Here is a 24,389-nt window from a genome sequence, read left to right on the forward strand (position 1 = left end):
GAGTCTTGACTGCTTTCCGTTATTTTCTGAGAATAATGCTTTAAAGGGGCAAAATAAGTGTCTTTATTACAGAGGAGTAACAATAAGGAGTATTTATTTTATTTATAGATTATATGTATGTGTGTATATATACATACACACACACACACGCACACACGCACACGCGCTATGTTTCCAACAGTAATGTATGGTGTCATGTGAGAAACGCGACAATGTTGAATAAACGTTGGATTGCTTATGCGATCAGTGGAAGATCCTTCCATTTTTTCTGGTGTAGAAAGTAATTCACTGTTTCTAGCTGGGATGACCTTTATTGATAGATCACACGTTCCATTACTGGAACACTTTCTGTGTGTCATGCAACAAACAAGTGAGTGGTGGCGGATGATAAATTGAAGAATCAATAAATTTAATATGTTTTCCGTTATTGTGAATCCCACCATGAAATCCCATCCATGAAATGTTATCCTTCAAAGCTGATACATCAAGCAAGGCAGGGAACAACTCAGTAGAAACATTGATTCAAATGATCTACAGTTTAGAAATCTTCTATCCTCATCTAAATCTGAGCTGTCAGATCATATATCAGACTCAGACATCTTCCTTCTAAATCGGTGTCTGTTTCTAAAGGGCAAATACTATTCTGTATATGACTGGAGGGAAAACAATAAAAGAACGCAAATCAGTAGAAAATCTGTCAAATGAAATTATTATTATTTTTTTAATGTCAATTGAGATATTGAAGTGGAACTATGCCTAAAATGTGTCACTTTTTTATAATATAAATAACTTTTTTACACCTTTTATACATTTTTTTCTCCATCATACCTATTGCCAGTGCTATGCTTATCTGCTCTATAATAAATGTAAAAAAAATAAATATATATATATATCCCATCATACACAATACATAGTAAACAATGCTTTATGCCCTTCTAGTCATGTTTAAATGTTTTATGTATGTATGAAATGGATAACAGAATCTACTATAACACTAAGTAGGAACAATGCGGCGCATAGCCATTCCATTGTGATGGCATATGCCCTATTAGACAAAGCGGAGAGCCACTGCAAAGAGCAGCACTCAGGGCGACTATGTAGTACATTCTCACCGTTTGATTTTAATGGATGACATGTCATGCCACATTTTGCATGCCTCATCTCCGCAGATAAAATGTTTAGGCGTTGGCAGCTTCCTTACGCATTTGGAAAGATGGTTGTCCTTTCTAGACAAACCCTTTAGGCAGGTTGGTATTAATTCCCCCAATACCACTACAGACCTGGGATCAGAAAATTCAAACCGCGCCACCTGCACAGTATATGCCCTGACTGTTGGCATTACCCTGTCATTGGATTATCAAAGTGAGACATTTCATAAGAAAACAGTAAGTGTTGTTCGTATTAGGAAAAAATAACTAGTGACATTTACCACGTCTTGACCTATTGATTATAAAGTAAAGAAATAAAGTTGAGAGGAAGTTTAGAACAGGCTGTACATGGGGAAGGAAGACAGAATGGTGGAATTTCTTAGAGTGTATGCTGTTTTTGGAATAAACTCTTACAATTTTCCAGATTAGAAGTTAAGTAACTTTGTAAAGTTGTAATACGTAAGGCCCTTTTACACGGGACAATAATCGGGCAAACGAACTTTCATATGAACGCTCATTCCAGATCATTGCCTTGTGTAAACAGGGCAACGATCAGCCAATGAACGAGCAAACACTTGTTCATTGGCTGATCGTAATGTCTATGCAGCATAAAATATTATCGTTGTCGGCAGCACATCTCCCTGTGTAAACAGGGAGACGTGCTGCCGACATGATAGATATGTATCAGGAAGAACAATCTTAGTAACGCTTGCACATCCCTATACATCGCTGCTTGTGAAAGACGCAAACGAGCACCGATCAAATGTCACATTGATCGGCACACGTTTTTAGGGTCAAATTTGTCTGGCGTAAAACGACCCTTAGGCCCAATTCACAACATGTTTTTGGCTAGCATCAGGCATAAACACCAATCAGCCATAACGTTAAAGCCACCTGCCTAATATTGTGTAGGTTTCCCTCGTGCCACTAAAACAGCTCTGACCTGTCGAGGCATGGACTCCACAAGATCTCTGAAAGTGTCCTGTAGTATCTGGCACCAAGACATTAGCAGCAGATCATTTAAAGGGGTTTTCCGTGTATTTTATATTGATGGCCTATCCTTAGGATAGGTCATCAATATCGGATCAGTGGGGGTCCGAATCCCCTCCCAGCACCCCCGCAGCAATGAACACCGCGGCTTTCTTTATGTTTACCAGGCATAGCTCCGTGCACATCCATAGCGGCTGTGTCTGGGATTGCAGCTGAGTCCCACTCACTTTAATGGGACTGGAACTGCAATCCCAGGCACAGCCGCTGTGCCTGGTGAGCTATTAAAATGCTGCAGGTTTTTTGCTTGCCTATTAAATTTTTTTTTAAAATACTGCTCTGTTTCATTTATTGATGTGGAAAGATCATTTTCTACCGGATTATATTCATAGGGACCAAACGGGATTTATTTCTTATAGAAAGATGGGTGACCAAACAAGACAGACTATGGATATAATATTATATATCGCGACATGGAATGCTATTAGATCTACAAAAAAAAAACTTCTATTCCCCCTCCTGGGAATACCTCTTCTTTATCCTAGAACAAATTTAATTTGACGCTTCCTGAGTGAGGGATTCCCTTCTATGACATCCTAATATGACATATGGAGAGAGTTGGTGAGATGAATTCCCTGATATGTACACTACTGTGCAAAAGTTTTAGGCAATTATGGAAAAATGCTGCAAAGTAAGAATGCTTTCAAAAATAGAAGTGTTAATAGTTTTTTTTAATCAATTAACAAAACACAAATTGAATGAACAGAAAAAAATCTAATAAATATTTGGTGTGACCACCCTTTGCCTTCGAAACAGCATCAATTCTTCTAGGCACAAAGTCATGGATTTTGCAGGATTATAGTCAGGTGTATTATTAACCAATTATACCAAACCGCTAATACTGATCATCATTTTCATATGTAGGTTGAAACAAAGTCATTAATTGTAACAGAGACAGCGGTGTAGGAGGCTTAAAACTGGGTGAGGAACAGCCAATCTCTGTTACAAAAGTGAGGTTGTGGAAGACGGTTTGATGTCACAGGTCCACCATGGCAAGACTGAGCACAGCCACAAGACACAAGGTAGTTATGCTGCATCAGCAAGGTCTCTCCCAGGCAAAAATGTCAAAGCAGTGGGGGGCGTGGCCAGATTTCTGACTGAGCAGACATGCTTCACGGAGCTCCCGAGTCCCCTGACCCCCTATCCTGTTTAAATCACATCCATCCTATAAACCTGAGCAATTCTGAGGGGGGGACGTGACTGCTCATTCTCCTGCATCCGCCAGTGAGAAGTTTTCTGGTGGCTGCCTCAATTATAACTAGCTGGAGCGAGGAGCTAGGTGAAGCCCGGTATTTCCGGTTGGTGCGTGGTGGATGGCTGAGGTACTCAGGACGTGCAGACACTGACAGCGCGCTGCCTCTACTGGTCTACACTTGTGGGGATTTGGACTTGTGGAGCGTGCTGGCAGAAGGCCCTTTGGACCGGAGACATAACCCTATATAGGGTGTTTGGTTTTGGCTGGGAGGTAGGTGCTCGGTGGTGACTTTCCCTCCCCCATGCCGCTGTCTGTAGCTGCATCTGTCTGGGACCATGTGGTGAAGGAATCCCCTCAGTGCCTTCGGGACATCGATGCCCACTAGACCTATAATAGCATCTACAATACACGCTGCTGCTGACTGGGCAAGGGTGAGGATAATCCTGTGCACACCACTTTGCTCTCTACCCACGTTTCCCTATTGCCCTGCACGGGCAGGTGCTGGCCTGCCCCTCCCAGTTCCTCCACCATTTGGTGCATACCCTGTAAACGAGGCCTTATAACATTTGGAGGTTATAGGGGAAAGAAAGGGAGGAGTAAATCCCCATCTGGGAACTCTGTCACCCCCCCCCCCCCTCCTCTGATGATGAATCTGTGTTGGAAGATCCCCCATTTCACTCACTGGATGATGGTCCCTCCTGTGCCAACATGTCTAAAATTAAAGCTCATGCGGCAAAGAAACTTGAACAGTTCTCCAGACCTCTGCGTCTGCCTGCCTCTCCTGATCCCTCTCTGTCGATGTTTGAAGTTTCCATGAGCCCACCAAGATCATTGTCCCCACAAGAACAGTCTGTCACCTCCTCACATATGGATTCAAAATTTGCAGAACTGCTGACTACTATCAATTCATATCAATCTAAGCTTACTACTAAAGTTTATGAACTGCGTCAGGATTTTGTTATACTGAGGCATGATATACAGAAAATCTGTTAGCGTACTACTGAAACAGAACGCAGGGTTTCTGAGGTGGAAGATACTATGGGCCCCATTCCCGGCCCAAATTTCGGATCTGAGAAGAGGGGTGGTGGCCTCGCTCGAGCGAGCAGATGACTTTTGAGAACCGTCTTCGGCGAGATAAAATCTGCATAGTTGGACTGCATGAGAAATCGGAGGGTCAAGTCTCTGGAGCGGTGGCTGAAGGAAACCCTGGATATTACGGATTTTCCTGCCTTTTTTTACCATTGAACAGGCCCACAGGGTCCCTGGTCGTATGAGTCCACCAGGAGGGCCTCCATGTCTGTTACTTGCACGAATGCTACACTTCAGAGATAGAGATGCTATTTTACAGGCGTGACGGAAGAAAGGAAGTATCCTTTGCAACACCCAACGAGTCTCCATCTACCCGGATTTCTCGGTCAACATACGGAGGCAGCGAGTCCAATTTACAGAGGTCCATAAGAAACTTCGGGAGAAGGGCTACAAGTATGCCATGCTTTAGCCTGCAAAATTGAGAGTGACTGATGGATCCACATCTAGGTTCTTTCTCTCCCCTGCTGAGGCCTTGGATTAGGCGGAAGTTGCACCACGTACTCCTGGTAGAGCTTTCCCTCCTGATTGAGAAATCTGCTGCTGGACAGGATCCTGTATTGGCTGTTACATGCTTTATTGAACACTGAAGACTGCATGTCACTTTTGATATATTCCGCTTAGTGTCGAATTATATTTTATATTGTGATACTGCTCTAGTTTTAAATATTCAATATATCTTTTCTAATGATATCCCGTTAAAAAAATCAGATCTCGGGAATCTGATAATGTGGTAGTTGTTAGTTTAGTCAGGGACCACTGTCCTCTATTGGTTCTATAGTTACAGGGTAAAGGTCTGCACTTAGTTTAGTGTCTGACAGGGTTTATCAAGGGTTTATTACTAAAATGTATTGTACTGTTATATGCTACTTATGTTGTATGATTGTCTGAATGTTGTGCTCCTTCTTCCCTCCCCACATGTTCTGTGGCCGCGCTTGGTCTCAGGCTGCTGTATCAATTCCAGATGCATTATGGCTTTGGTTAAGGTGATAAATTGGAATGTCCATGGGCTTAATTCTAAATTTAAGAGAGCTCTTGTTTTTAATTTTGTGAAGAAATATTCTCCACAGATTATCTGCCTGCAGGAGACACATCTGACAGGCCAAAAGGTATTGGCTCTCAAACGTGCCTGGATATTGAGGGAGTATTACTCTTCTTACACTAACTACTCTCGTGGAGTGTCACTACTAATAGCTAAAAATTTGCGTTTGGAGTTGCTGCAGGTGGCCTGTGATCATTTTGGTCGGTATGTTATTCTGCACGGCTCGATACATGGTTCAGTTTTCACTATAATAAATTTGTATGCCCCCCCCCCCCACCTCTTTATCCTGCACTGCTAGATCAGGTAGCTAAGAAGTTGTCAGAATTTCCGGTGGGCCCGGTTTTATGCGTGGATGACTTCAGTGCGGTACTAGATGGCTCGGTAGATTGCACGGGATCAAGCATCTGCTTATCTCAATTCCTTGTCCTCGGCACTTCATCTCACTGATGTGTGGCAATGAAAATTTCAGACGGAAAACTTATACTCATATTACTCATCCACTCATAAAACATTCCCTAGAATTTACCTTGCTATGGCCTCCTGGGATTTTTTGCCTGTAGTTACTTCCATTACTTTTACTCCCAGGGGGTATCTCAGATCATTCAGCTCTTCTCCTGACATTTTTGACCGGAGCTTCCATTGACTGGAGGCTTCATCCGGCATGGCTTGCCTCTCCTGAGGTTACCTCAGAGATCTCGGCCTTTCACAATATATATTGGGAAAACAACTCCTCACACCAGGATCCACTAATTGTATGGGACGCATATAAGGCCACAGTGAGAGGGGCATTTGTAGCCGGGGTGGCAAAATACAGAAGGATCTCCAGGGAAAAAGAGAAGTTCCTAGCGTGCGAGTTCCAAAGGACTGAGCAAGAATATATTGCGAATCCTCAACCTGACACCCAATGGGCGAGGGCCCAAAGAGCGTTGCATACTGAACAGACTAAATAAAGAGTGTTGGCTAGTATTGGCTACCGAGGCATCCCTATTTGAATTTGGCGATAACAATGGTAAACTGTTGGCATATTTATCGGGGTCGGAATGTCCTTGTGTATCTATTCCATCCATTATCTCTTCAGAGGGTGTACTGCCCCGAAGGATATAAATAAGGTGTTATGGGACTTTAATGCTGTGTTGTATAGCTCAAGGGATGGTGGTCCACCAAGCAAGATAGAACAATTTTTGGACTCCTTTTGCCTTATGGCGTCTGTCTACTGCACAGGCAAGTGAATTGGATAGTCTAATTGTAGTTGAAGAAATAGAAAACACTATTCGGATGTTGCCTTCTGACAAAACTCCTGGTCTTGATGGATTGGGAGGTGAGTGGTATAGGGCCAATTGTGATACTCTGATACCAAAACTTCAGGATGTATACTCCAGTGCTTTTGAGTTGGGTATTTTACCGGCCTCTATACAGGAGGCACTCATTGTGTTATTATTGAAGCCAGGGAAGGACCCTACTCTCCCGGACTTCTATCGTCTTATTTTACTTATTAACTCAGATGTTAAAATACTGACCAAGATTCTTGCCAACACATTAAAGAAGATTATCTTGTCCCTGGTTCACCCTGATCAAACTGGCTTCATGCCTGGAAAGGGAACGGACATTAACATACACAGACTTTTTTAAACATAGACGAAGCAGAGCACAGTGTCTCTCCTGGTTTCTTTCTTTCTCTTGACACATACAAAGCCTTTGATTCTGTGGAATGGCGCTATCTCTGGATGCTCCTTTCCCGCTTAAATTTTGGTCCTAGATTTTTGGCGCTTGTTCGACTCTTATATGAGGCACCTAGTGCTAGGGTCAGAATGAATCTGGATATTTCTGAATCCTTCCCCCTGGAACGTGGTACCCATCAGGGAAGCCCACTCTCCCCACTGTTGTTCGTCCTTGCAATAGAACCCCTGGTAGTGGCCATACGCCAATCTCCCTCCATTCCTAGGGGCCACATAATCAAAAAACTCACCCTATATTAAGATGACACATTGGTATATCTTGCAGATGATGGTCCTTCTCTGGCTTCTCTTTTTAAATTGATCAACACATTTAGGGCCTTTTCAGGACTGTCTGTAAATTGGTCTAAGTCAGTTTTGTTTCCCCTTTCTTCTGAATACTGCTCCGAGCAGAGTCTTCCTGTACCCTTGCGGAAAGTTTCCCAATTTACCCACCTTGGGATTAAAGTTTCCCTTAATTTAAAATACAATGTACTCAATCCTGACCCCTTAGTTGTTTCTACTGGGAAGCAGCTGAACACCTGGAAAAATCTCCCTTTGTCATTGTATGGCAGGATCAATTTATTTAAAATGGTGTACTTACCTAAATTCTTGTACTTATTTCATGCCTGTCCTATTGTGTTATCTTAACAATTTTTTAGACGGCTCGCTGGTGTTATACAATCCTTTTTTTTGGCAGGGTTGTGTTCCTAGGTTCAGTCTTAGTCTATTGCAGGCTCCTAAGTGCAGGCTCCTAAGTGTATGGGGGTGTATGGCGGCGCCAAACCTGAATCTGTATTACCTAGCGTCCCAACTGGTTGTTGCACGTTGGTGGATAGATGTCGATCTGAGTAATGTAGCCACTGCACTGGCAGGAGCCCTTATGTTTTCAATAGTTTTTTATTAAACAGTTTTGTAAAATAATAATGTAGTAATAACACAGACTCGCAGAGTCTCAGCTTTTGCATTTCAGTAATACAATTAAACAAAGTATTAGACCAACATGGCCTCCAATAAATCTCACATTATATATCTGTCATGATGTCAATACTCCTGCCAAATATATAGTATATAAATGTATTCATTGCTAACATAGGTAACTATCCTTGACATCACATTACTTTATAGAGTACCTTAACGTGGCCTCTATGGGAGAAAGAGAAGAGAGAGAAAAAGAAAAAAAAAAGAAGAAACACACAACCAAAAGAAGGATAGGGAGGGGGGGAAGGAAAGGTGTAGGGTAGAAGGGTTTCATAACCATCTCTATGTATTCACGAAAGTGTGCGATTCCTCCATGGGTCCCAAATGGCATCAAATTTGTCTAATGTACCAGCCAGCAGATGTGTTAGGCGGTCATTAACCATTATCCATGAGATCTTAGCGATCAACATATCCATAGACAACGTGGGTGTTCGCCAGGCCCTAGCAATAGTTATTTTAGCTGCCAGGAACACATATCGGAGAAATTTACGTGCGGGGGCCCGAACCTCCGGAATAGGACCGCATAGCAGTGCCGTAATCACATCCTTGGGGGGTTTGACTTGGATCACTGTGTTAATAAGCTGGTATACCTGGTTCCAAAAGGTGGCAACCATTGGGCACTCCCATAGAATATGCATTAGCGTGCCCTCCGCGCCACATTGCCTAAAGCAGTGAATATCCACCGATGGATTAAATCGAGCTATACGAGTGGGGACCATATACCATCTCATTAATACCTTATAACCCGCTTCCACCAAGGATGTATTGATAGATAGTTTCGAGGTCATACATGCCATCTCCCGCCACTGCTCCAATTCCACCCCCGTACCTAAATCGTGTTCCCATCGAGTCATGTAAGGGAGTTTACCTTCCGGAGTAACCAGATCGGAATATATCGTGGATATTTTACGTCGTAGGCCAGAAAGCCAGCACAGCCGTTCAAAAGTGGTCAATGTATTGATGTCCCCCTGCCTGGATTTCCAGTCCAACAAGAAATGGTGTATCTGGATGTATCTAAAATGCTCCGATGGGGGCATCGAGTGTGAGTCCTTAAAGTAATCCAAAGTTCTAATGTCCCCCCCTATAAAGAAGTCCTTAATCCTGTAAAACCCCTTATTGAGCCACCACCGGAATTCCATTCTACGCAGACCCGGAGGAAAGGCAGAATTACCCGTGATAGTCATGAGCGGATTATGGGGTGATTTAATATGAAATCTCTTTCTAAGCGAGTCCCACAGCTGTAACATCTGAGAAAGCACAGGGGAGAGAACCGGAGGTCTGTCCGAGGACTCCATCCACAGTAGCGTTTCCAGCGGGAAACGGGTACATGCGGCCGTTTCAATTTGCGTCCACTGGGGGCAGTATGGTCTCGCATACATATCTGTAAACTGCGCCAGACGTGCTGCGCAGGAGCCCTTATGACCTCTTATGAAAGTCTTACGAATCTGCTTTATAGATTCAAATCCCCGTGTTGTGTGCCGCTCCCGCTTTAGGCCTCATGCACACGACCGTATTTTTTCCCACCCGTAAATACTGGCGTAAATACGGGTCCGGTGTCACACGTATTCCACCCGTTTTGCACCAGTATTTACGAACCCGTGCCCGTAAATATGGGTCCGGTGTCACCCGTATTTACGGGCACGTTTTTGGCGGCAAAATAGCACTGCACTAATCGGCAGCCCCTTCTCTCTATCAGTGCAGGATAGAGAGAAGGGACAGCCTTTTCTGTAATAAAAGTTAAAGAAATTCATACTTACCCGGCCGTTGTCTTGGTGACGCTTCCCTCTCTTCAAATCCAGCCCGACATCCCTGGATGACGCGGCAGTCCATGTGACCGCTGCAGCCTGTGATTGACCTGTGATTGGCTGCAGCGGTCACATGGCCTGAAACGTCATCCAGGACGTCGGGCCGGATGTCGAGAGGGACACGTCACCAACGCAACGGGCGGGAGACCGGACTGGAGGAAGCAGGAAGTTGTCGGTAAGTATGAAAGTCTTTTATTTTTATTTTTTACAGGTTTATACTGATCGGTAGTCACTGTCCAGGGTGCTGAAAGAGTTACTGCCGATCAGTTAACTCTTTCAGCTCCCTGGACAGTGACTATTTACTGACGTCGCTTAGCAACGCTGCCGTAATGACGGGTGCACACATGTAGCCACCCGTCATTACGAGAGCTCCATAGACTTCTATGGACTGTCCGTGCCGTTATTACGGCCTGAAATAGGACATGTTCTATCTTTTTCAACGGCACGGGCACCTTCCCGTGAGAAAAATGGGAAGGCACCCGTCGCCAGTAGAAGTCTATGAGCCCGTTATTTCGGGTCGTAATTACGACCCGTAATAACGGGAGTTTTTACGGTCGTGTGCATGAGGCCTTAGATGGTGGCTACAGCCTGGAGGGCAGTACACGGTCTGATAAAGGTCCATACGGCCCCCCGTATTTTCGCCTCAAACTGTTTTATGAAATAATCCCTGGTTATACAATTTTGAATCTTGTTAAGTTTCTGGGTCAATTATATACTGCAGAATCAGTTTTTTTAAATCTTTTTCTGAACTTCGTGATCAATTTGGAATTTCGAAAAAAGCCTTTTTTCTCTATCTCCAATTACGTCATGCTTGGTGTGCCCAGTTTGGCTCTATGTCACCTCAGTTGAGCTTCTCTAAACTGGAGGACCTTCTTGGTGCCCCGGACCTTCCAAAGATCCTTGCCCGAATATACACCACATTGTTATCGTATGGAAAGAGACCTTTTGATAAAGCATATGTAAGGTGGAGGGGGATGTCCCTTAGAGGAGGAGTGGAGTGGGGTGGAATTTTCTTTTTTTGATTCGGTTATTGGTGCAAGAAGTTTTTTTGATACAATCCTGATTTCTACATCGAATCTACTACACACCAGTCAGACTCTAGAAGATTGGAGCCTTGGCTTTAGATAATTATTTTTAGGTGCCAGTCTGCTGTTGGTACCTATCTGCATTGTGTGTGGTTGTGTCCCAGGGTTGCCCCCTTTTGGTCGGAGGTAGTGGAATTTCTTCATACCTACTTTGAATTCCCAAGACTCCTTACCCCTCAACTATGTCTCTTGGGCATTATAAATGAAGTTATACAGAACTACTATGATAAAATATTCTTTCGTTTTGTTCTTTTTTGTGCTAACAGAACCGATAAAAACACAGGGACATATACAAAAACACCGAAAAAGGCCATACTTACAAATGGACACAGCCAGGCCAGAAATGCTGATGAAAGGGCGAGCAGGTGCTTTAAATAATAATAGCCACTCCCACTAGTCTTGAGGGGAGTGGTGTGTGGTGCATGGGATGTGTAGTAAGAAATAATAAATGAATAGTCTGTGTGCAAGTGTAATACTATAAGTGAAATATAGGGGGCAGTAATAAATGAAGTGCCTCAATAGAAATAAATGGATAATGGGGTGCAAGTGAGTGAAACATGGAGGGATAGTGTGTACGTCATGAGGCACAGCGTGTATAGCCAGGTAGAAGCCTATTTGTGACGCCTTGATAATTCATAGAGCGGGCTACCCTGCTTGCTATGCCAAACAACAACACACCATGCTCTCCCAGCATCAAAGACCCGGCTGTGTCCAAGAGAAGCGAATATACATAATAATGAAAAATACCTGGGGTATTGGTAATCATTTTGGCCAAAAGGACGCAAGCTCGCAATCCACGACAAGGATCCCCAGACTTGCGAGTCCCTAACTCCTAAACTGGAACAGAACGTTCCTGATGCACAAACAGAACCGATAAAAACACAGGGACATATACAAAAACACCGAAAAAGGCCATACTTACAAATGGACACAGCCAGGCCAGAAATGCTGATGAAAGGGCGAGCAGGTGCTTTAAATAATAATAGCCACTCCCACTAGTCTTGAGGGGAGTGGTGTGTGGTGCATGGGATGTGTAGTAAGAAATAATAAATGAATAGTCTGTGTGCAAGTGTAATACTATAAGTGAAATATAGGGGGCAGTAATAAATGAAGTGCCTCAATAGAAATAAATGGATAATGGGGTGCAAGTGAGTGAAACATGGAGGGATAGTGTGTACATCATGAGGCACAGCGTGTATAGCCAGGTAGAAGCCTATTTGTGACGCCTTGATAATTCATAGAGCGGGCTACCCTGCTTGCTATGCCAAACAACAACACACCATGCTCTCCCAGCATCAAAGACCCGGCTGTGTCCAAGAGAAGCGAATATACATAATAATGAAAAATACCTGGGGTATTGGTAATCATTTTGGCCAAAAGGACGCAAGCTCGCAATCCACGACAAGGATCCCCAGACTTGCGAGTCCCTAACTCCTAAACTGGAACAGAACGTTCCTGATGCACAAACAGAACCGATAAAAACACAGGGACATATACAAAAACACCGAAAAAGGCCATACTTACAAATGGACACAGCCAGGCCAGAAATGCTGATGAAAGGGCGAGCAGGTGCTTTAAATAATAATAGCCACTCCCACTAGTCTTGAGGGGAGTGGTGTGTGGTGCATGGGATGTGTAGTAAGAAATAATAAATGAATAGTCTGTGTGCAAGTGTAATACTATAAGTGAAATATAGGGGGCAGTAATAAATGAAGTGCCTCAATAGAAATAAATGGATAATGGGGTGCAAGTGAGTGAAACATGGAGGGATAGTGTGTACGTCATGAGGCACAGCGTGTATAGCCAGGTAGAAGCCTATTTGTGACGCCTTGATAATTCATAGAGCGGGCTACCCTGCTTGCTATGCCAAACAACAACACACCATGCTCTCCCAGCATCAAAGACCCGGCTGTGTCCAAGAGAAGCGAATATACATAATAATGAAAAATACCTGGGGTATTGGTAATCATTTTGGCCAAAAGGACGCAAGCTCGCAATCCACGACAAGGATCCCCAGACTTGCGAGTCCCTAACTCCTAAACTGGAACAGAACGTTCCTGATGCACAAACAGAACCGATAAAAACACAGGGACATATACAAAAACACCGAAAAAGGCCATACTTACAAATGGACACAGCCAGGCCAGAAATGCTGATGAAAGGGCGAGCAGGTGCTTTAAATAATAATAGCCACTCCCACTAGTCTTGAGGGGAGTGGTGTGTGGTGCATGGGATGTGTAGTAAGAAATAATAAATGAATAGTCTGTGTGCAAGTGTAATACTATAAGTGAAATATAGGGGGCAGTAATAAATGAAGTGCCTCAATAGAAATAAATGGATAATGGGGTGCAAGTGAGTGAAACATGGAGGGATAGTGTGTACATCATGAGGCACAGCGTGTATAGCCAGGTAGAAGCCTATTTGTGACGCCTTGATAATTCATAGAGCGGGCTACCCTGCTTGCTATGCCAAACAACAACACACCATGCTCTCCCAGCATCAAAGACCCGGCTGTGTCCAAGAGAAGCGAATATACATAATAATGAAAAATACCTGGGGTATTGGTAATCATTTTGGCCAAAAGGACGCAAGCTCGCAATCCACGACAAGGATCCCCAGACTTGCGAGTCCCTAACTCCTAAACTGGAACAGAACGTTCCTGATGCACAAACAGAACCGATAAAAACACAGGGACATATACAAAAACACCGAAAAAGGCCATACTTACAAATGGACACAGCCAGGCCAGAAATGCTGATGAAAGGGCGAGCAGGTGCTTTAAATAATAATAGCCACTCCCACTAGTCTTGAGGGGAGTGGTGTGTGGTGCATGGGATGTGTAGTAAGAAATAATAAATGAATAGTCTGTGTGCAAGTGTAATACTATAAGTGAAATATAGGGGGCAGTAATAAATGAAGTGCCTCAATAGAAATAAATGGATAATGGGGTGCAAGTGAGTGAAACATGGAGGGATAGTGTGTACGTCATGAGGCACAGCGTGTATAGCCAGGTAGAAGCCTATTTGTGACGCCTTGATAATTCATAGAGCGGGCTACCCTGCTTGCTATGCCAAACAACAACACACCATGCTCTCCCAGCATCAAAGACCCGGCTGTGTCCAAGAGAAGCGAATATACATAATAATGAAAAATACCTGGGGTATTGGTAATCATTTTGGCCAAAAGGACGCAAGCTCGCAATCCACGACAAGGATCCCCAGACTTGCGAGTCCCTAACTCCTAAAATGGAACAGAACGTTCCTGATGCACAAACAGAACCGATAAAAACACAGGGACATATACAAAAACACCGAAAAAGGCCATACTTACAAATGGACACAGCCAGGCCAGAAATGCTGATGAAAGGGCGAGCAGGTGCTTTAAATAATAATAGCCACTCCCACTAGTCTTGAGGGGAGTGGTGTGTGGTGCATGGGATGTGTAGTAAGAAATAATAAATGAATAGTCTGTGTGCAAGTGTAATACTATAAGTGAAATATAGGGGGCAGTAATAAATGAAGTGCCTCAATAGAAATAAATGGATAATGGGGTGCAAGTGAGTGAAACATGGAGGGATAGTGTGTACGTCATGAGGCACAGCGTGTATAGCCAGGTAGAAGCCTATTTGTGACGCCTTGATAATTCATAGAGCGGGCTACCCTGCTTGCTATGCCAAACAACAACACACCATGCTTTCCCAGCATCAAAGACCCGGCTGTGTCCAAGAGAAGCGAATATACATAATAATAGCCACTCCCACTAGTCTTGAGGGGAGTGGTGTGTGGAGCTTGCGTCCTTTTGGCCAAAATGATTACCAATACCCCAGGTATTTTTCATTATTATGTATATTCGCTTCTCTTGGACACAGCCGGGTCTTTGATGCTGGGAGAGCATGGTGTGTTGTTGTTTGGCATAGCAAGCAGGGTAGCCCGCTCTATGAATTATCAAGGCGTCACAAATAGGCTTCTACCTGGCTATACACGCTGTGCCTCATGACGTACACACTATCCCTCCATGTTTCACTCACTTGCACCCCATTATCCATTTATTTCTATTGAGGCACTTCATTTATTACTGCCCCCTATATTTCACTTATAGTATTACACTTGCACACAGACTATTCATTTATTATTTCTTACTACACATCCCATGCACCACACACCACTCCCCTCAAGACTAGTGGGAGTGGCTATTATTATTTAAAGCACCTGCTCGCCCTTTCATCAGCATTTCTGGCCTGGCTGTGTCCATTTGTAAGTATGGCCTTTTTCGGTGTTTTTGTATATGTCCCTGTGTTTTTATCGGTTCTGTTTGTGCATCAGGAACGTTCTGTTCCAGTTTAGGAGTTAGGGACTCGCAAGTCTGGGGATCCTTGTCGTGGATTGCGAGCTTGCGTCCTTTTGGCCAAAATGATTACCAATACCCCAGGTATTTTTCATTATTATGTATATTCGCTTCTCTTGGACACAGCCGGGTCTTTGATGCTGGGAGAGCATGGTGTGCCTTTTTCGGTGTTTTTGTATATGTCCCTGTGTTTTTATCGGTTCTGTTTGTGCATCAGGAACGTTCTGTTCCAGTTTAGGAGTTAGGGACTCGCAAGTCTGGGGATCCTTGTCGTGGATTGCGAGCTTGCGTCCTTTTGGCCAAAATGATTACCAATACCCCAGGTATTTTTCATTATTATGTATATTCGCTTCTCTTGGACACAGCCGGGTCTTTGATGCTGGGAGAGCATGGTGTGTTGTTGTTTGGCATAGCAAGCAGGGTAGCCCGCTCTATGAATTATCAAGGCGTCACAAATAGGCTTCTACCTGGCTATACACGCTGTGCCTCATGACGTACACACTATCCCTCCATGTTTCACTCACTTGCACCCCATTATCCATTTATTTCTATTGAGGCACTTCATTTATTACTGCCCCCTATATTTCACTTATAGTATTACACTTGCACACAGACTATTCATTTATTATTTCTTACTACACATCCCATGCACCACACACCACTCCCCTCAAGACTAGTGGGAGTGGCTATTATTATTTAAAGCACCTGCTCGCCCTTTCATCAGCATTTCTGGCCTGGCTGTGTCCATTTGTAAGTATGGCCTTTTTCGGTGTTTTTGTATATGTCCCTGTGTTTTTATCGGTTCTGTTTGTGCATCAGGAACGTTCTGTTCCAGTTTAGGAGTTAGGGACTCGCAAGTCTGGGGATCCTTGTCGTGGATTGCGAGCTTGCGTCCTTTTGGCCAAAATGATTACCAATACCCCAGGTATTTTTCATTATTATGTATATTCGCTTCTCTTGGACACAGCCGGGTCTTTGATGCTGGGAGAGCATGGTGTGTTGTTGTTTGGCATAGCAAGCAGGGTAGCCCGCTCTATGAATTATCAAGGCGTCACAAATAGGCTTCTACCTGGCTATACACGCTGTGCCTCATGACGTACACACTATCCCTCCATGTTTCACTCACTTGCACCCCATTATCCATTTATTTCTATTGAGGCACTTCATTTATTACTGCCCCCTATATTTCACTTATAGTATTACACTTGCACACAGACTATTCATTTATTATTTCTTACTACACATCCCATGCACCACACACCACTCCCCTCAAGACTAGTGGGAGTGGCTATTATTATTTAAAGCACCTGCTCGCCCTTTCATCAGCATTTCTGGCCTGGCTGTGTCCATTTGTAAGTATGGCCTTTTTCGGTGTTCTTTTTTGTGCTAGAAAGATTGTGATAATGGCTTGGAAAGCCACGGAGAGACAGAGTCTAGTACTTTGGAAACAATTGGTCAACAAATATGTGCCTATGTATCAAAAACTGTACTTGAGCAGAAAATCTCATGATAAATTTGGTAGGATCTGGTCCCGGTGGTTGAAGACTTCAGAATCGGCGGTTTAAATAAGATTGGTCATTGGCGGTGATGCTAGGGTTGTTGGGAGGATTGGAGCATTGGAATGAATGTAGTGTGTTTGTTGCTTATTTTTCTATTAGGCATTGAGTGATAGCATTTTGGACTTCCTGATTGATGGCAACATTTCAGCGTTTATGTGTTGTCTGTAATGGCCATGGCCACGGACCATCGGGATTACTCACCCCCCGACGGCCGCAGCCATGGATCAGTGAGCACTGGCCCGCATCTCCTCCTCAGGAGATGCCAGCGCTCACTTCTGCTTTGTACTGCTGTGTCCCGTAGGGTGCGCGCGCATGCTCGTGTCCGGCCTTAAAGTGTCAGCGCGCGCACATGTAGAAAATCAGTAAGTAGACCATACTCACCCTGGACTATAAGAAGGGCCCTGCCCCTTCCTTCATTGCCTAAGCGTTGTTGTGTTTACCCATGTCAGTCCTTGAAAATGGTCCCTTATTGTTTTCCAGTTCCCAGTGTTCCCGTTCCTGCTATCTGTATCCTGTATCTTGTTTTTCTTCACTTTTTTTGTACCTGTTTGTACAGAAAAAGGAAAGAAGTTTGTTTTGAAAATAAAGCCTTTTTTTAAAAAAAAAAAAAGATTTCAAAGTAGACTGGGGTTACAAGATGTGCTGTTCAAGCTCTTTTGAAGAAGCACAAAGAAACGGGCAACGTTGAGGACCGCAGACGCAGTGGTCGGCCAAGGAAACTTAGTGAAGCAGATCAAGGATACATCATGCTTACTTCCCTTTGAAATCAGAAGATATCCTGCAGTGCCATCAGCTCAGAACTGGCAGAAACAAGTGGGACCCAGGTTCACCCATCTACTGTACGGAGAAGTCTGGCTTGAAGTGGTCTTCATGTAAGAATTGCGGCCAAAAATCCATACCCTCGATGTGGAAACCAGACCAAGTGATGCGACTATGCACAAAAACATAGGAACTAGGGTGCAGATTTTTGCTATTTTTGGCAGCACCGGCTTTGGACTGATGAGTCAAAATTTGAAATATTTGGCTATAACAGAGGGCAGTTTGTTAGCTGGAGAGCGGTACAATAATGAGTGTCTGCAGACAACAGTGATGCATGGTGAGAGTTGGGGATTTGTTCAGGATTAATGGTGTCCTCAATGCTGACAAATACAGGCAGATACTTATCCATCATGCAATACAATCAGGGAGTCTGAGTGGCTCCAAATTTATTCTGCAGCAGGACCACGACCCCAAACATACAGCCAATGCCATTGAAAACTATCTTCAACGTAAAGAAGAACATGGAGCCCTGGAAGTGATAATATGGGCCCCACAGAGCCCTGATCTCAAGGTCATCGAGTCTGTCTGGGATTACATGAAGAGACAGAAGGATTTGAGAAGCCTATATCTACAGAAGATCTGTGTTTAGTTCTCCAAAATGTTTTGAACAACCTCCCTAGCGAATTTATTCAAAAACTGTGAGCACGTATACCTAGAAGAATTGGTGATATTTTGAAGGTAAAGGGTGGTCACACCAAATATTGATTTGATTTAGATTTCTCTTCTGTTCATTCACTTTGCATTATGTTAATTGATTAATAAAAATTATTAACGCTTCTTTTTTTGAAAACATTCTTACTTTGCAGCATTTTTCCACAACTGCCTAACACTTTTGTACACTAATGTATATATTTCTTTTTTTTTTAAATGTAAGAAAATCCCTGCAAAAGGAATAAGACAACCATTCACAAACGAAAGTACAAAGTTGTTTTCCTTCTTCCTGCAGGGATCTAATCATGGTTTTGGTAAGAAAATATAGAAGTGAATACGAAGATGGTATATGCTCATCACGCTATAGGCTTCTTAGATCCGTGTATAGATTCTCTCATGATTGTATCCAGATAGCTATAACCTACACTAACGTACACTTTCATACGTTCTAGGTCACAAAATGGCTCCTGGAAACAAAACTAAGACCTTCACTGGCAGTGCTCTGTCTAAAAGGTATAAAGGGTATTGAAAAAAATGGTCAATGTATTCAACATTGACTCTAAAATGTATAATCCGTTTCAATAGTGGTGCAATATAATAAGCTATTACCATGGTAACTTGGCTTTTAATGGTTCAATCATTGCCTTGACAAGAGAGATAAAATGAGCACTGTAAGAAGACTATTCTTCATATAACAATAAGGGACATATTGTAGAAATTACATGATGCATCATCTTTCAGATATGTAGTTGTAGGTGATCTGGTGTTGATAGAATTTGATGATATCTCAACACAGGAATGTATTTACAGTTGGAGCTGTCAATAAATATACCCTAATCTCTCAATTGTGCTCTCAACATGCTTAGGGGTTTCCTAATACCCTCTACCCAGTTAAGTTTATACATAAAATCAGTTTGTTAGTATAAAATATATATATATATATATATATTAAGTTGCCTGGTTTGGAAAAATTACCTATTACGGAATTCTGAGTTATTGGAGGACCCCACATTCAGGACCCTCTTTTATTAACCATAGCAGAGAGAGGCTACAAAGAGTGTCTTTCACTCTGAAGGACTTGAATTACATGAACAGCCCATTCATTTCAATGTAAACTGTGTAATACTTCACTTCTCCTGTGGCAGTGCTGTAAGTGAACAGAACACTTACTTTAGGGTACCAACACAGATTACATATGATCACTGGGGGTCCTAACAGCTGGACAGCCTGTTATCGTTAGTGGATGTTTCTAAGAAAAAGAGATGGTTCAAATTGTACAACCCCTTTAAGAGAATTAACTCCTTCCCGCCCTGTGGTGTAATTGTACATCACGGTTCGCAAGTCGTTCCCACGAACCGGCGTACTATTCCGTGCCCAAACCCTTGCCCTCATCTTCACTTATGGGTGCCAGCTCTGTTATACAGCCAACATCCCGCTCTAACGGCCGGGATCAGCGATAACTCTGATCCCAGACATTTATTTCCTCAGCGGCATGGCTTAATAGATTGCCTGTCAGTGTAAGGCCTTATTCGCACAAACGTGTATTACATCCGTGCTACGCGCGTGGAAATCACACGCGGCGCACAGACTTATGTAAGTCAATGGGGCCGTTCTGACAGGTCGTGATTTTCACGCAGCGTATGTCTGCTGCGTAAAACTCACGACATGTCTTATACTTGCCCGTGCTTCACGCAGCACGCACCCATTGAAGTCAATGGGTGCATGCAAATCGCGTTCGGCACACGGAAGCACTTCCGGGTGCCGCGCGTGATTCGCGCAACAGTAGTAAAAACAATGAATGAAAACAGAAAAGCACCTCCTGCTACATTATGCTATTGTGTCCTAATGATGCCGGCTGCGCGAAAATCACGCAGCCACGCACCATGTACAGATGCTACACTGAGCTTTTGCGCGCGCAAAACGCAGCATTTTTTGCGCGCGCAAAACGGACACGTTCGTGTGAATAAGGCCTAACAATAACGGGCAATAATGCTTTGGTATACTGAGTACAGAAAAGCATTTTAGCAGCAGTGAGATCATCCCTAAATCAAATCCCCTAGTGTTACAATAAAAAGTTAGTGTAAAAAAAAAAAACCTTTCAGAAATTAAAACATTAGAAAATAAACCCTTTTTAACATTTAAATATCATTTTATTTCGTAAAAGTAATGAACCATAAAAAAAATACTTATATTATTGCCACAATCATAATGACCTGTAGAATAGAGATAATATAGTCTCTCTCTCTCTCTCTCATATATATCTTTATAGCTATACATATATATATATATAGCTATACATATATATATATATATCTATATATATGTATATATATATATCTATATATATTGTATGTATATATATATATATATATATGTGTGTATATATATATAATAAAAAAATTGGTAAAGAAGCATCACTGTTATCCAAATAGTAAGAGGGTGCAAAATAAATCCTCGTTCAGACACGTGACCAGTGTCCCAAGATACGCAACCGTATTCCAAAAAAATATGAGGCAGCACTTCCTTTTCAGTGAAAATTAGATCAATTTATTCGCCACCACATGCAACATTTCAGCCCTACTCAATGGGGCCTTTCTGAAGCAATGCGGTATTTATAATAAAATCTACAACTTGTCCCACAAAAAAAGTCCCCTTTCGGTTACGCAAATGGAGAAATCAAAAAGTTTTGGTTCTTGGAATGCAGCAACACAAAAATTAATTTTTTCCCATAAAACATGCCTGTATAGGGCAAAAGTAGTAAAATAGGAAATAGGCTCTAAAAATGAAGTTATTACACTATTTATACCACTCTCTGTATGATGTAAAAACAAAAACCGATATCGGATTTATTCGTTTTTTTCCTATTGACCCCCCCACCCCCACATAAAAAAACAAGCACCTATGCGGTTACGTCAATAAAAAATAAAAGAATAAGTTATGGCTCTTGGAATAAGGTGATAAAAAAAAAACGAAAAAAAAAAAACCACTATTTTTGTTTCCCATTCCCTTAAAAGAGACAAACATCAAAGGAAAAATAAAAAAGATATGGCTCCTATAATGCAATGATTAAAAAATGAATAAAAATCACTGCCTTCTGAAGGCTAAAAATAAGCTAGGTCCCTAACCTGTTAAGCAATTGTCAAAGGATTGCCACCTCCTAAATAGTTAATTTATTACATACACAAAATGATTACCTGTATTTATAATTTTGAGCTTATAGGTTATTCTTTACAGTGGATCAGAAATACAAAACTCAGGATCTGAAACCAAAAAGAAAAAGAAGCGGTTAAGGAAAAGTGCTCATGGGAAAAAACTCACAGAATCCGAACCATTGCGTTGCTACAGTCCTCTAGTCTACGATCCAGAGGTAATAATGAGAAAGCAGGTGACCTTTGACAGTAATTGTTGCCTTTGTCATAATGCTGCAAGTGACCATTCTGACATAAGTATGAATAAAGTGTGGGTTTTCGGGAGCTTGATGAATTGTCCACTGTCAGGGTCAAATTAGGGTTTGGGCGGAATACCTATGGGAGTTGGATCCCCCCTGACTCCCTATCGCAGTCTTATAGAGGAGAGGTGGCTGCACATGCCCGTGGCCCTCTCCACTGAAGTCTATGGGAGTTAGAGAGACAGCTGAGTCAGTGACTCCTTTATAATTAATGCGTGACCAACTCTCCACCTCTTCTCGGTGGGTTAGGATCACCGAACGATCATCAGAAAGGCTGGGTGTTGGAAGCCCCTAGGAACACAAAGTAATAAAGACCCCAGGGCATGTGTCTCATGTGCACTCCCTATAATCTGGCCCTGTCCATCACAGATGTAGATTGCCAAATAAATTAGACCGTATATATAGTTGTATAGTCATTTTCTAACCATAAGAGTAAATTGCATTTGAGTCTGTAACCAACATCTAATTAAACTGAGCCTCATCTGCTTTGACCAAACATTCAGATCAAGCAGCATGTGTAGTCTCTTTTTACTTAGGCCTCATGCACACGACCGTAGCCATGTGTACGGCCGTGATTTTCGGCTCGGCCGGCAGCAGACTGTCAGCCTCAAGTCGCGGGTTGTGCACATGGCCGCGGCCATTATTTTCAATGAGCCTGGACCGCAGAACACGGTCGTAATAAGGCTTGCCCGTTCTTTCTGCGGTCCAGACTCCTGGGCCATGCACAGACCGTGAAAACCATGGTCGTGTGCATGGCCCCAAAGGAATGAATGGGGCCGCAATTCTCCCGAGGATTTTCGGGGGAATTGCAGCCACAAAAGCACGTTCATGTGAATGGAGCCTTACAATACATGTAGTCTACATGATGTAGAAATTATTTATTTGGAACTTATGTAGTTTGTAAATCAACATAAAAAGTTACACCATATGTGTCTCAAGGGTGACGGCTTTTAGCGTCTATATCCTTACATGGGCCATTTATCCATTCTTAGGTGAGTCTACGAGAATTAATGCAGAAATATGAAAAACAGCCAGAGTCTTATAAGATAAGTGATCTCCGAGAATATGAAACTAACGTAAGTAAATTTTATAATATGAGTTATCCACTGAATGTAAAAAAATTAATTAATGTGAAGCAATGTATTTATTTCTATAGACAAGAATGTGCCTAATGACCAGATCCTGGAGTTGCTCCCAGGAAATTCACTTTATATTTGTTGATCAAGTTATCGATGTAGATTGTAGGCGCATCGCTTCTCTAGCCCACTACGCCTCACTATATCCAGACACAAACATTAAGATTCAAAATTACCTTATGCAAATTGTAAATTTTAAAATGGATCTAAATTTTACACATTTTCTACGGTTTAGATTTTTGTCTGCCAACTCTAGAACTCCGTTTTTTTGTTCTAATAACTTTCCAAACTTTAATGCTAAGAATTGTGATCTTTACTGTTCTGGGTTCATGATGTGTTGGAGTGTACATGTTTAGATCTCACTGTAGGTCAGATGCCCTTAACTTCATTTATCTTTTCTCTCACATATTACAAGTCTGACAGTTTTAGCTTCTCTAAACTGTTCCTTAAAAATCATGAATACATGCCCTGTCAGGTCTCTGACTGTAAAGACAATTGATAAGCAATGTCAAGCGATGCCTATGATGTATGCAGACATTTCATTCAGTACAAGCCCCAATAGTACTGAATCTGTGATCTCAAATAAATGGCGCCAATCACAGACTGTCTTGATAAATGCAAGTCCGCCATTATTGTCAAATATTATTGGGGCATGTAGTTAAAAAGAAATCTCTGTGCTCATTGTATGAAAGCATTTAGTGCTTCCAAAATGTATAGTCTAATCCATTTGTATTCACCCATCTGTGAAGTATTTATTACAGAGGACCTGTTAACAGTTACTTGCTATATTTAATATGTTTTTAGAAAAAATTTAGCTTGGAAAAAAGCAATTTGTACTAAGCAGATTACTAGACATGCAGTAGAAGTATTTGCCCAGGACCAAGCATACGGCAGGAACCTGACAAAGTGCTCAGTCAATGATGCAATGTAGCAGGGACGGATTATGTAAATTGCATATCCTTTAATACAAGCAACTCTACTAATACTTTTACCTTGTTTTACCACGATATATCAAATGGATGGAGAGAACTCTTAACTGTCTATTAAATCCAAATGATCCTTCTCCTAAGTCCTTGCCTAGACACCATTGCTTGGATTGGTAATACAACATTTTATAGTGTAAGGGCCTGTTCACATCTGTGTTAGGGGCCTCCGTTGCAGGTCTAGCCAAAAATGCTGGAAACAATAGCGCAGCATGCTGCGCTATTGTTTCCGGTAAAACCACGGACACCCCAGTGGAAACCCAATGGAACCCATTGGTTTCCGTTGGCACTGCTTCCAGTATTTTCATTGATGTGCTCCTCTGATGGAGCAGAACGGAAAGACTAACA

General features: G+C 42.4%; 1 protein-coding gene across 1 annotated transcript in view; it reads left to right on the top strand.

Annotated features, from left to right (window-relative positions):
* The window catches only part of LOC142741432 (uncharacterized), a 54,402-nt gene that overhangs the window by 3,226 nt on the left and 26,787 nt on the right, over window positions 1-24,389 (top strand). Inside the window, exons 2-4 of the mRNA XM_075850811.1 lie at window positions 18,927-18,987; window positions 21,709-21,841; window positions 22,915-22,998. Of these exons, the coding sequence (XP_075706926.1) occupies window positions 18,935-18,987; window positions 21,709-21,841; window positions 22,915-22,998 (270 nt within the window). The 5' untranslated portion in view covers window positions 18,927-18,934. The remainder of the gene's footprint in view (window positions 1-18,926; window positions 18,988-21,708; window positions 21,842-22,914; window positions 22,999-24,389) is intronic.

This window comes from Rhinoderma darwinii, chromosome 2 (assembly GCF_050947455.1).
Source record: "Rhinoderma darwinii isolate aRhiDar2 chromosome 2, aRhiDar2.hap1, whole genome shotgun sequence".
Taxonomy (NCBI): domain Eukaryota; kingdom Metazoa; phylum Chordata; class Amphibia; order Anura; family Rhinodermatidae; genus Rhinoderma; species Rhinoderma darwinii.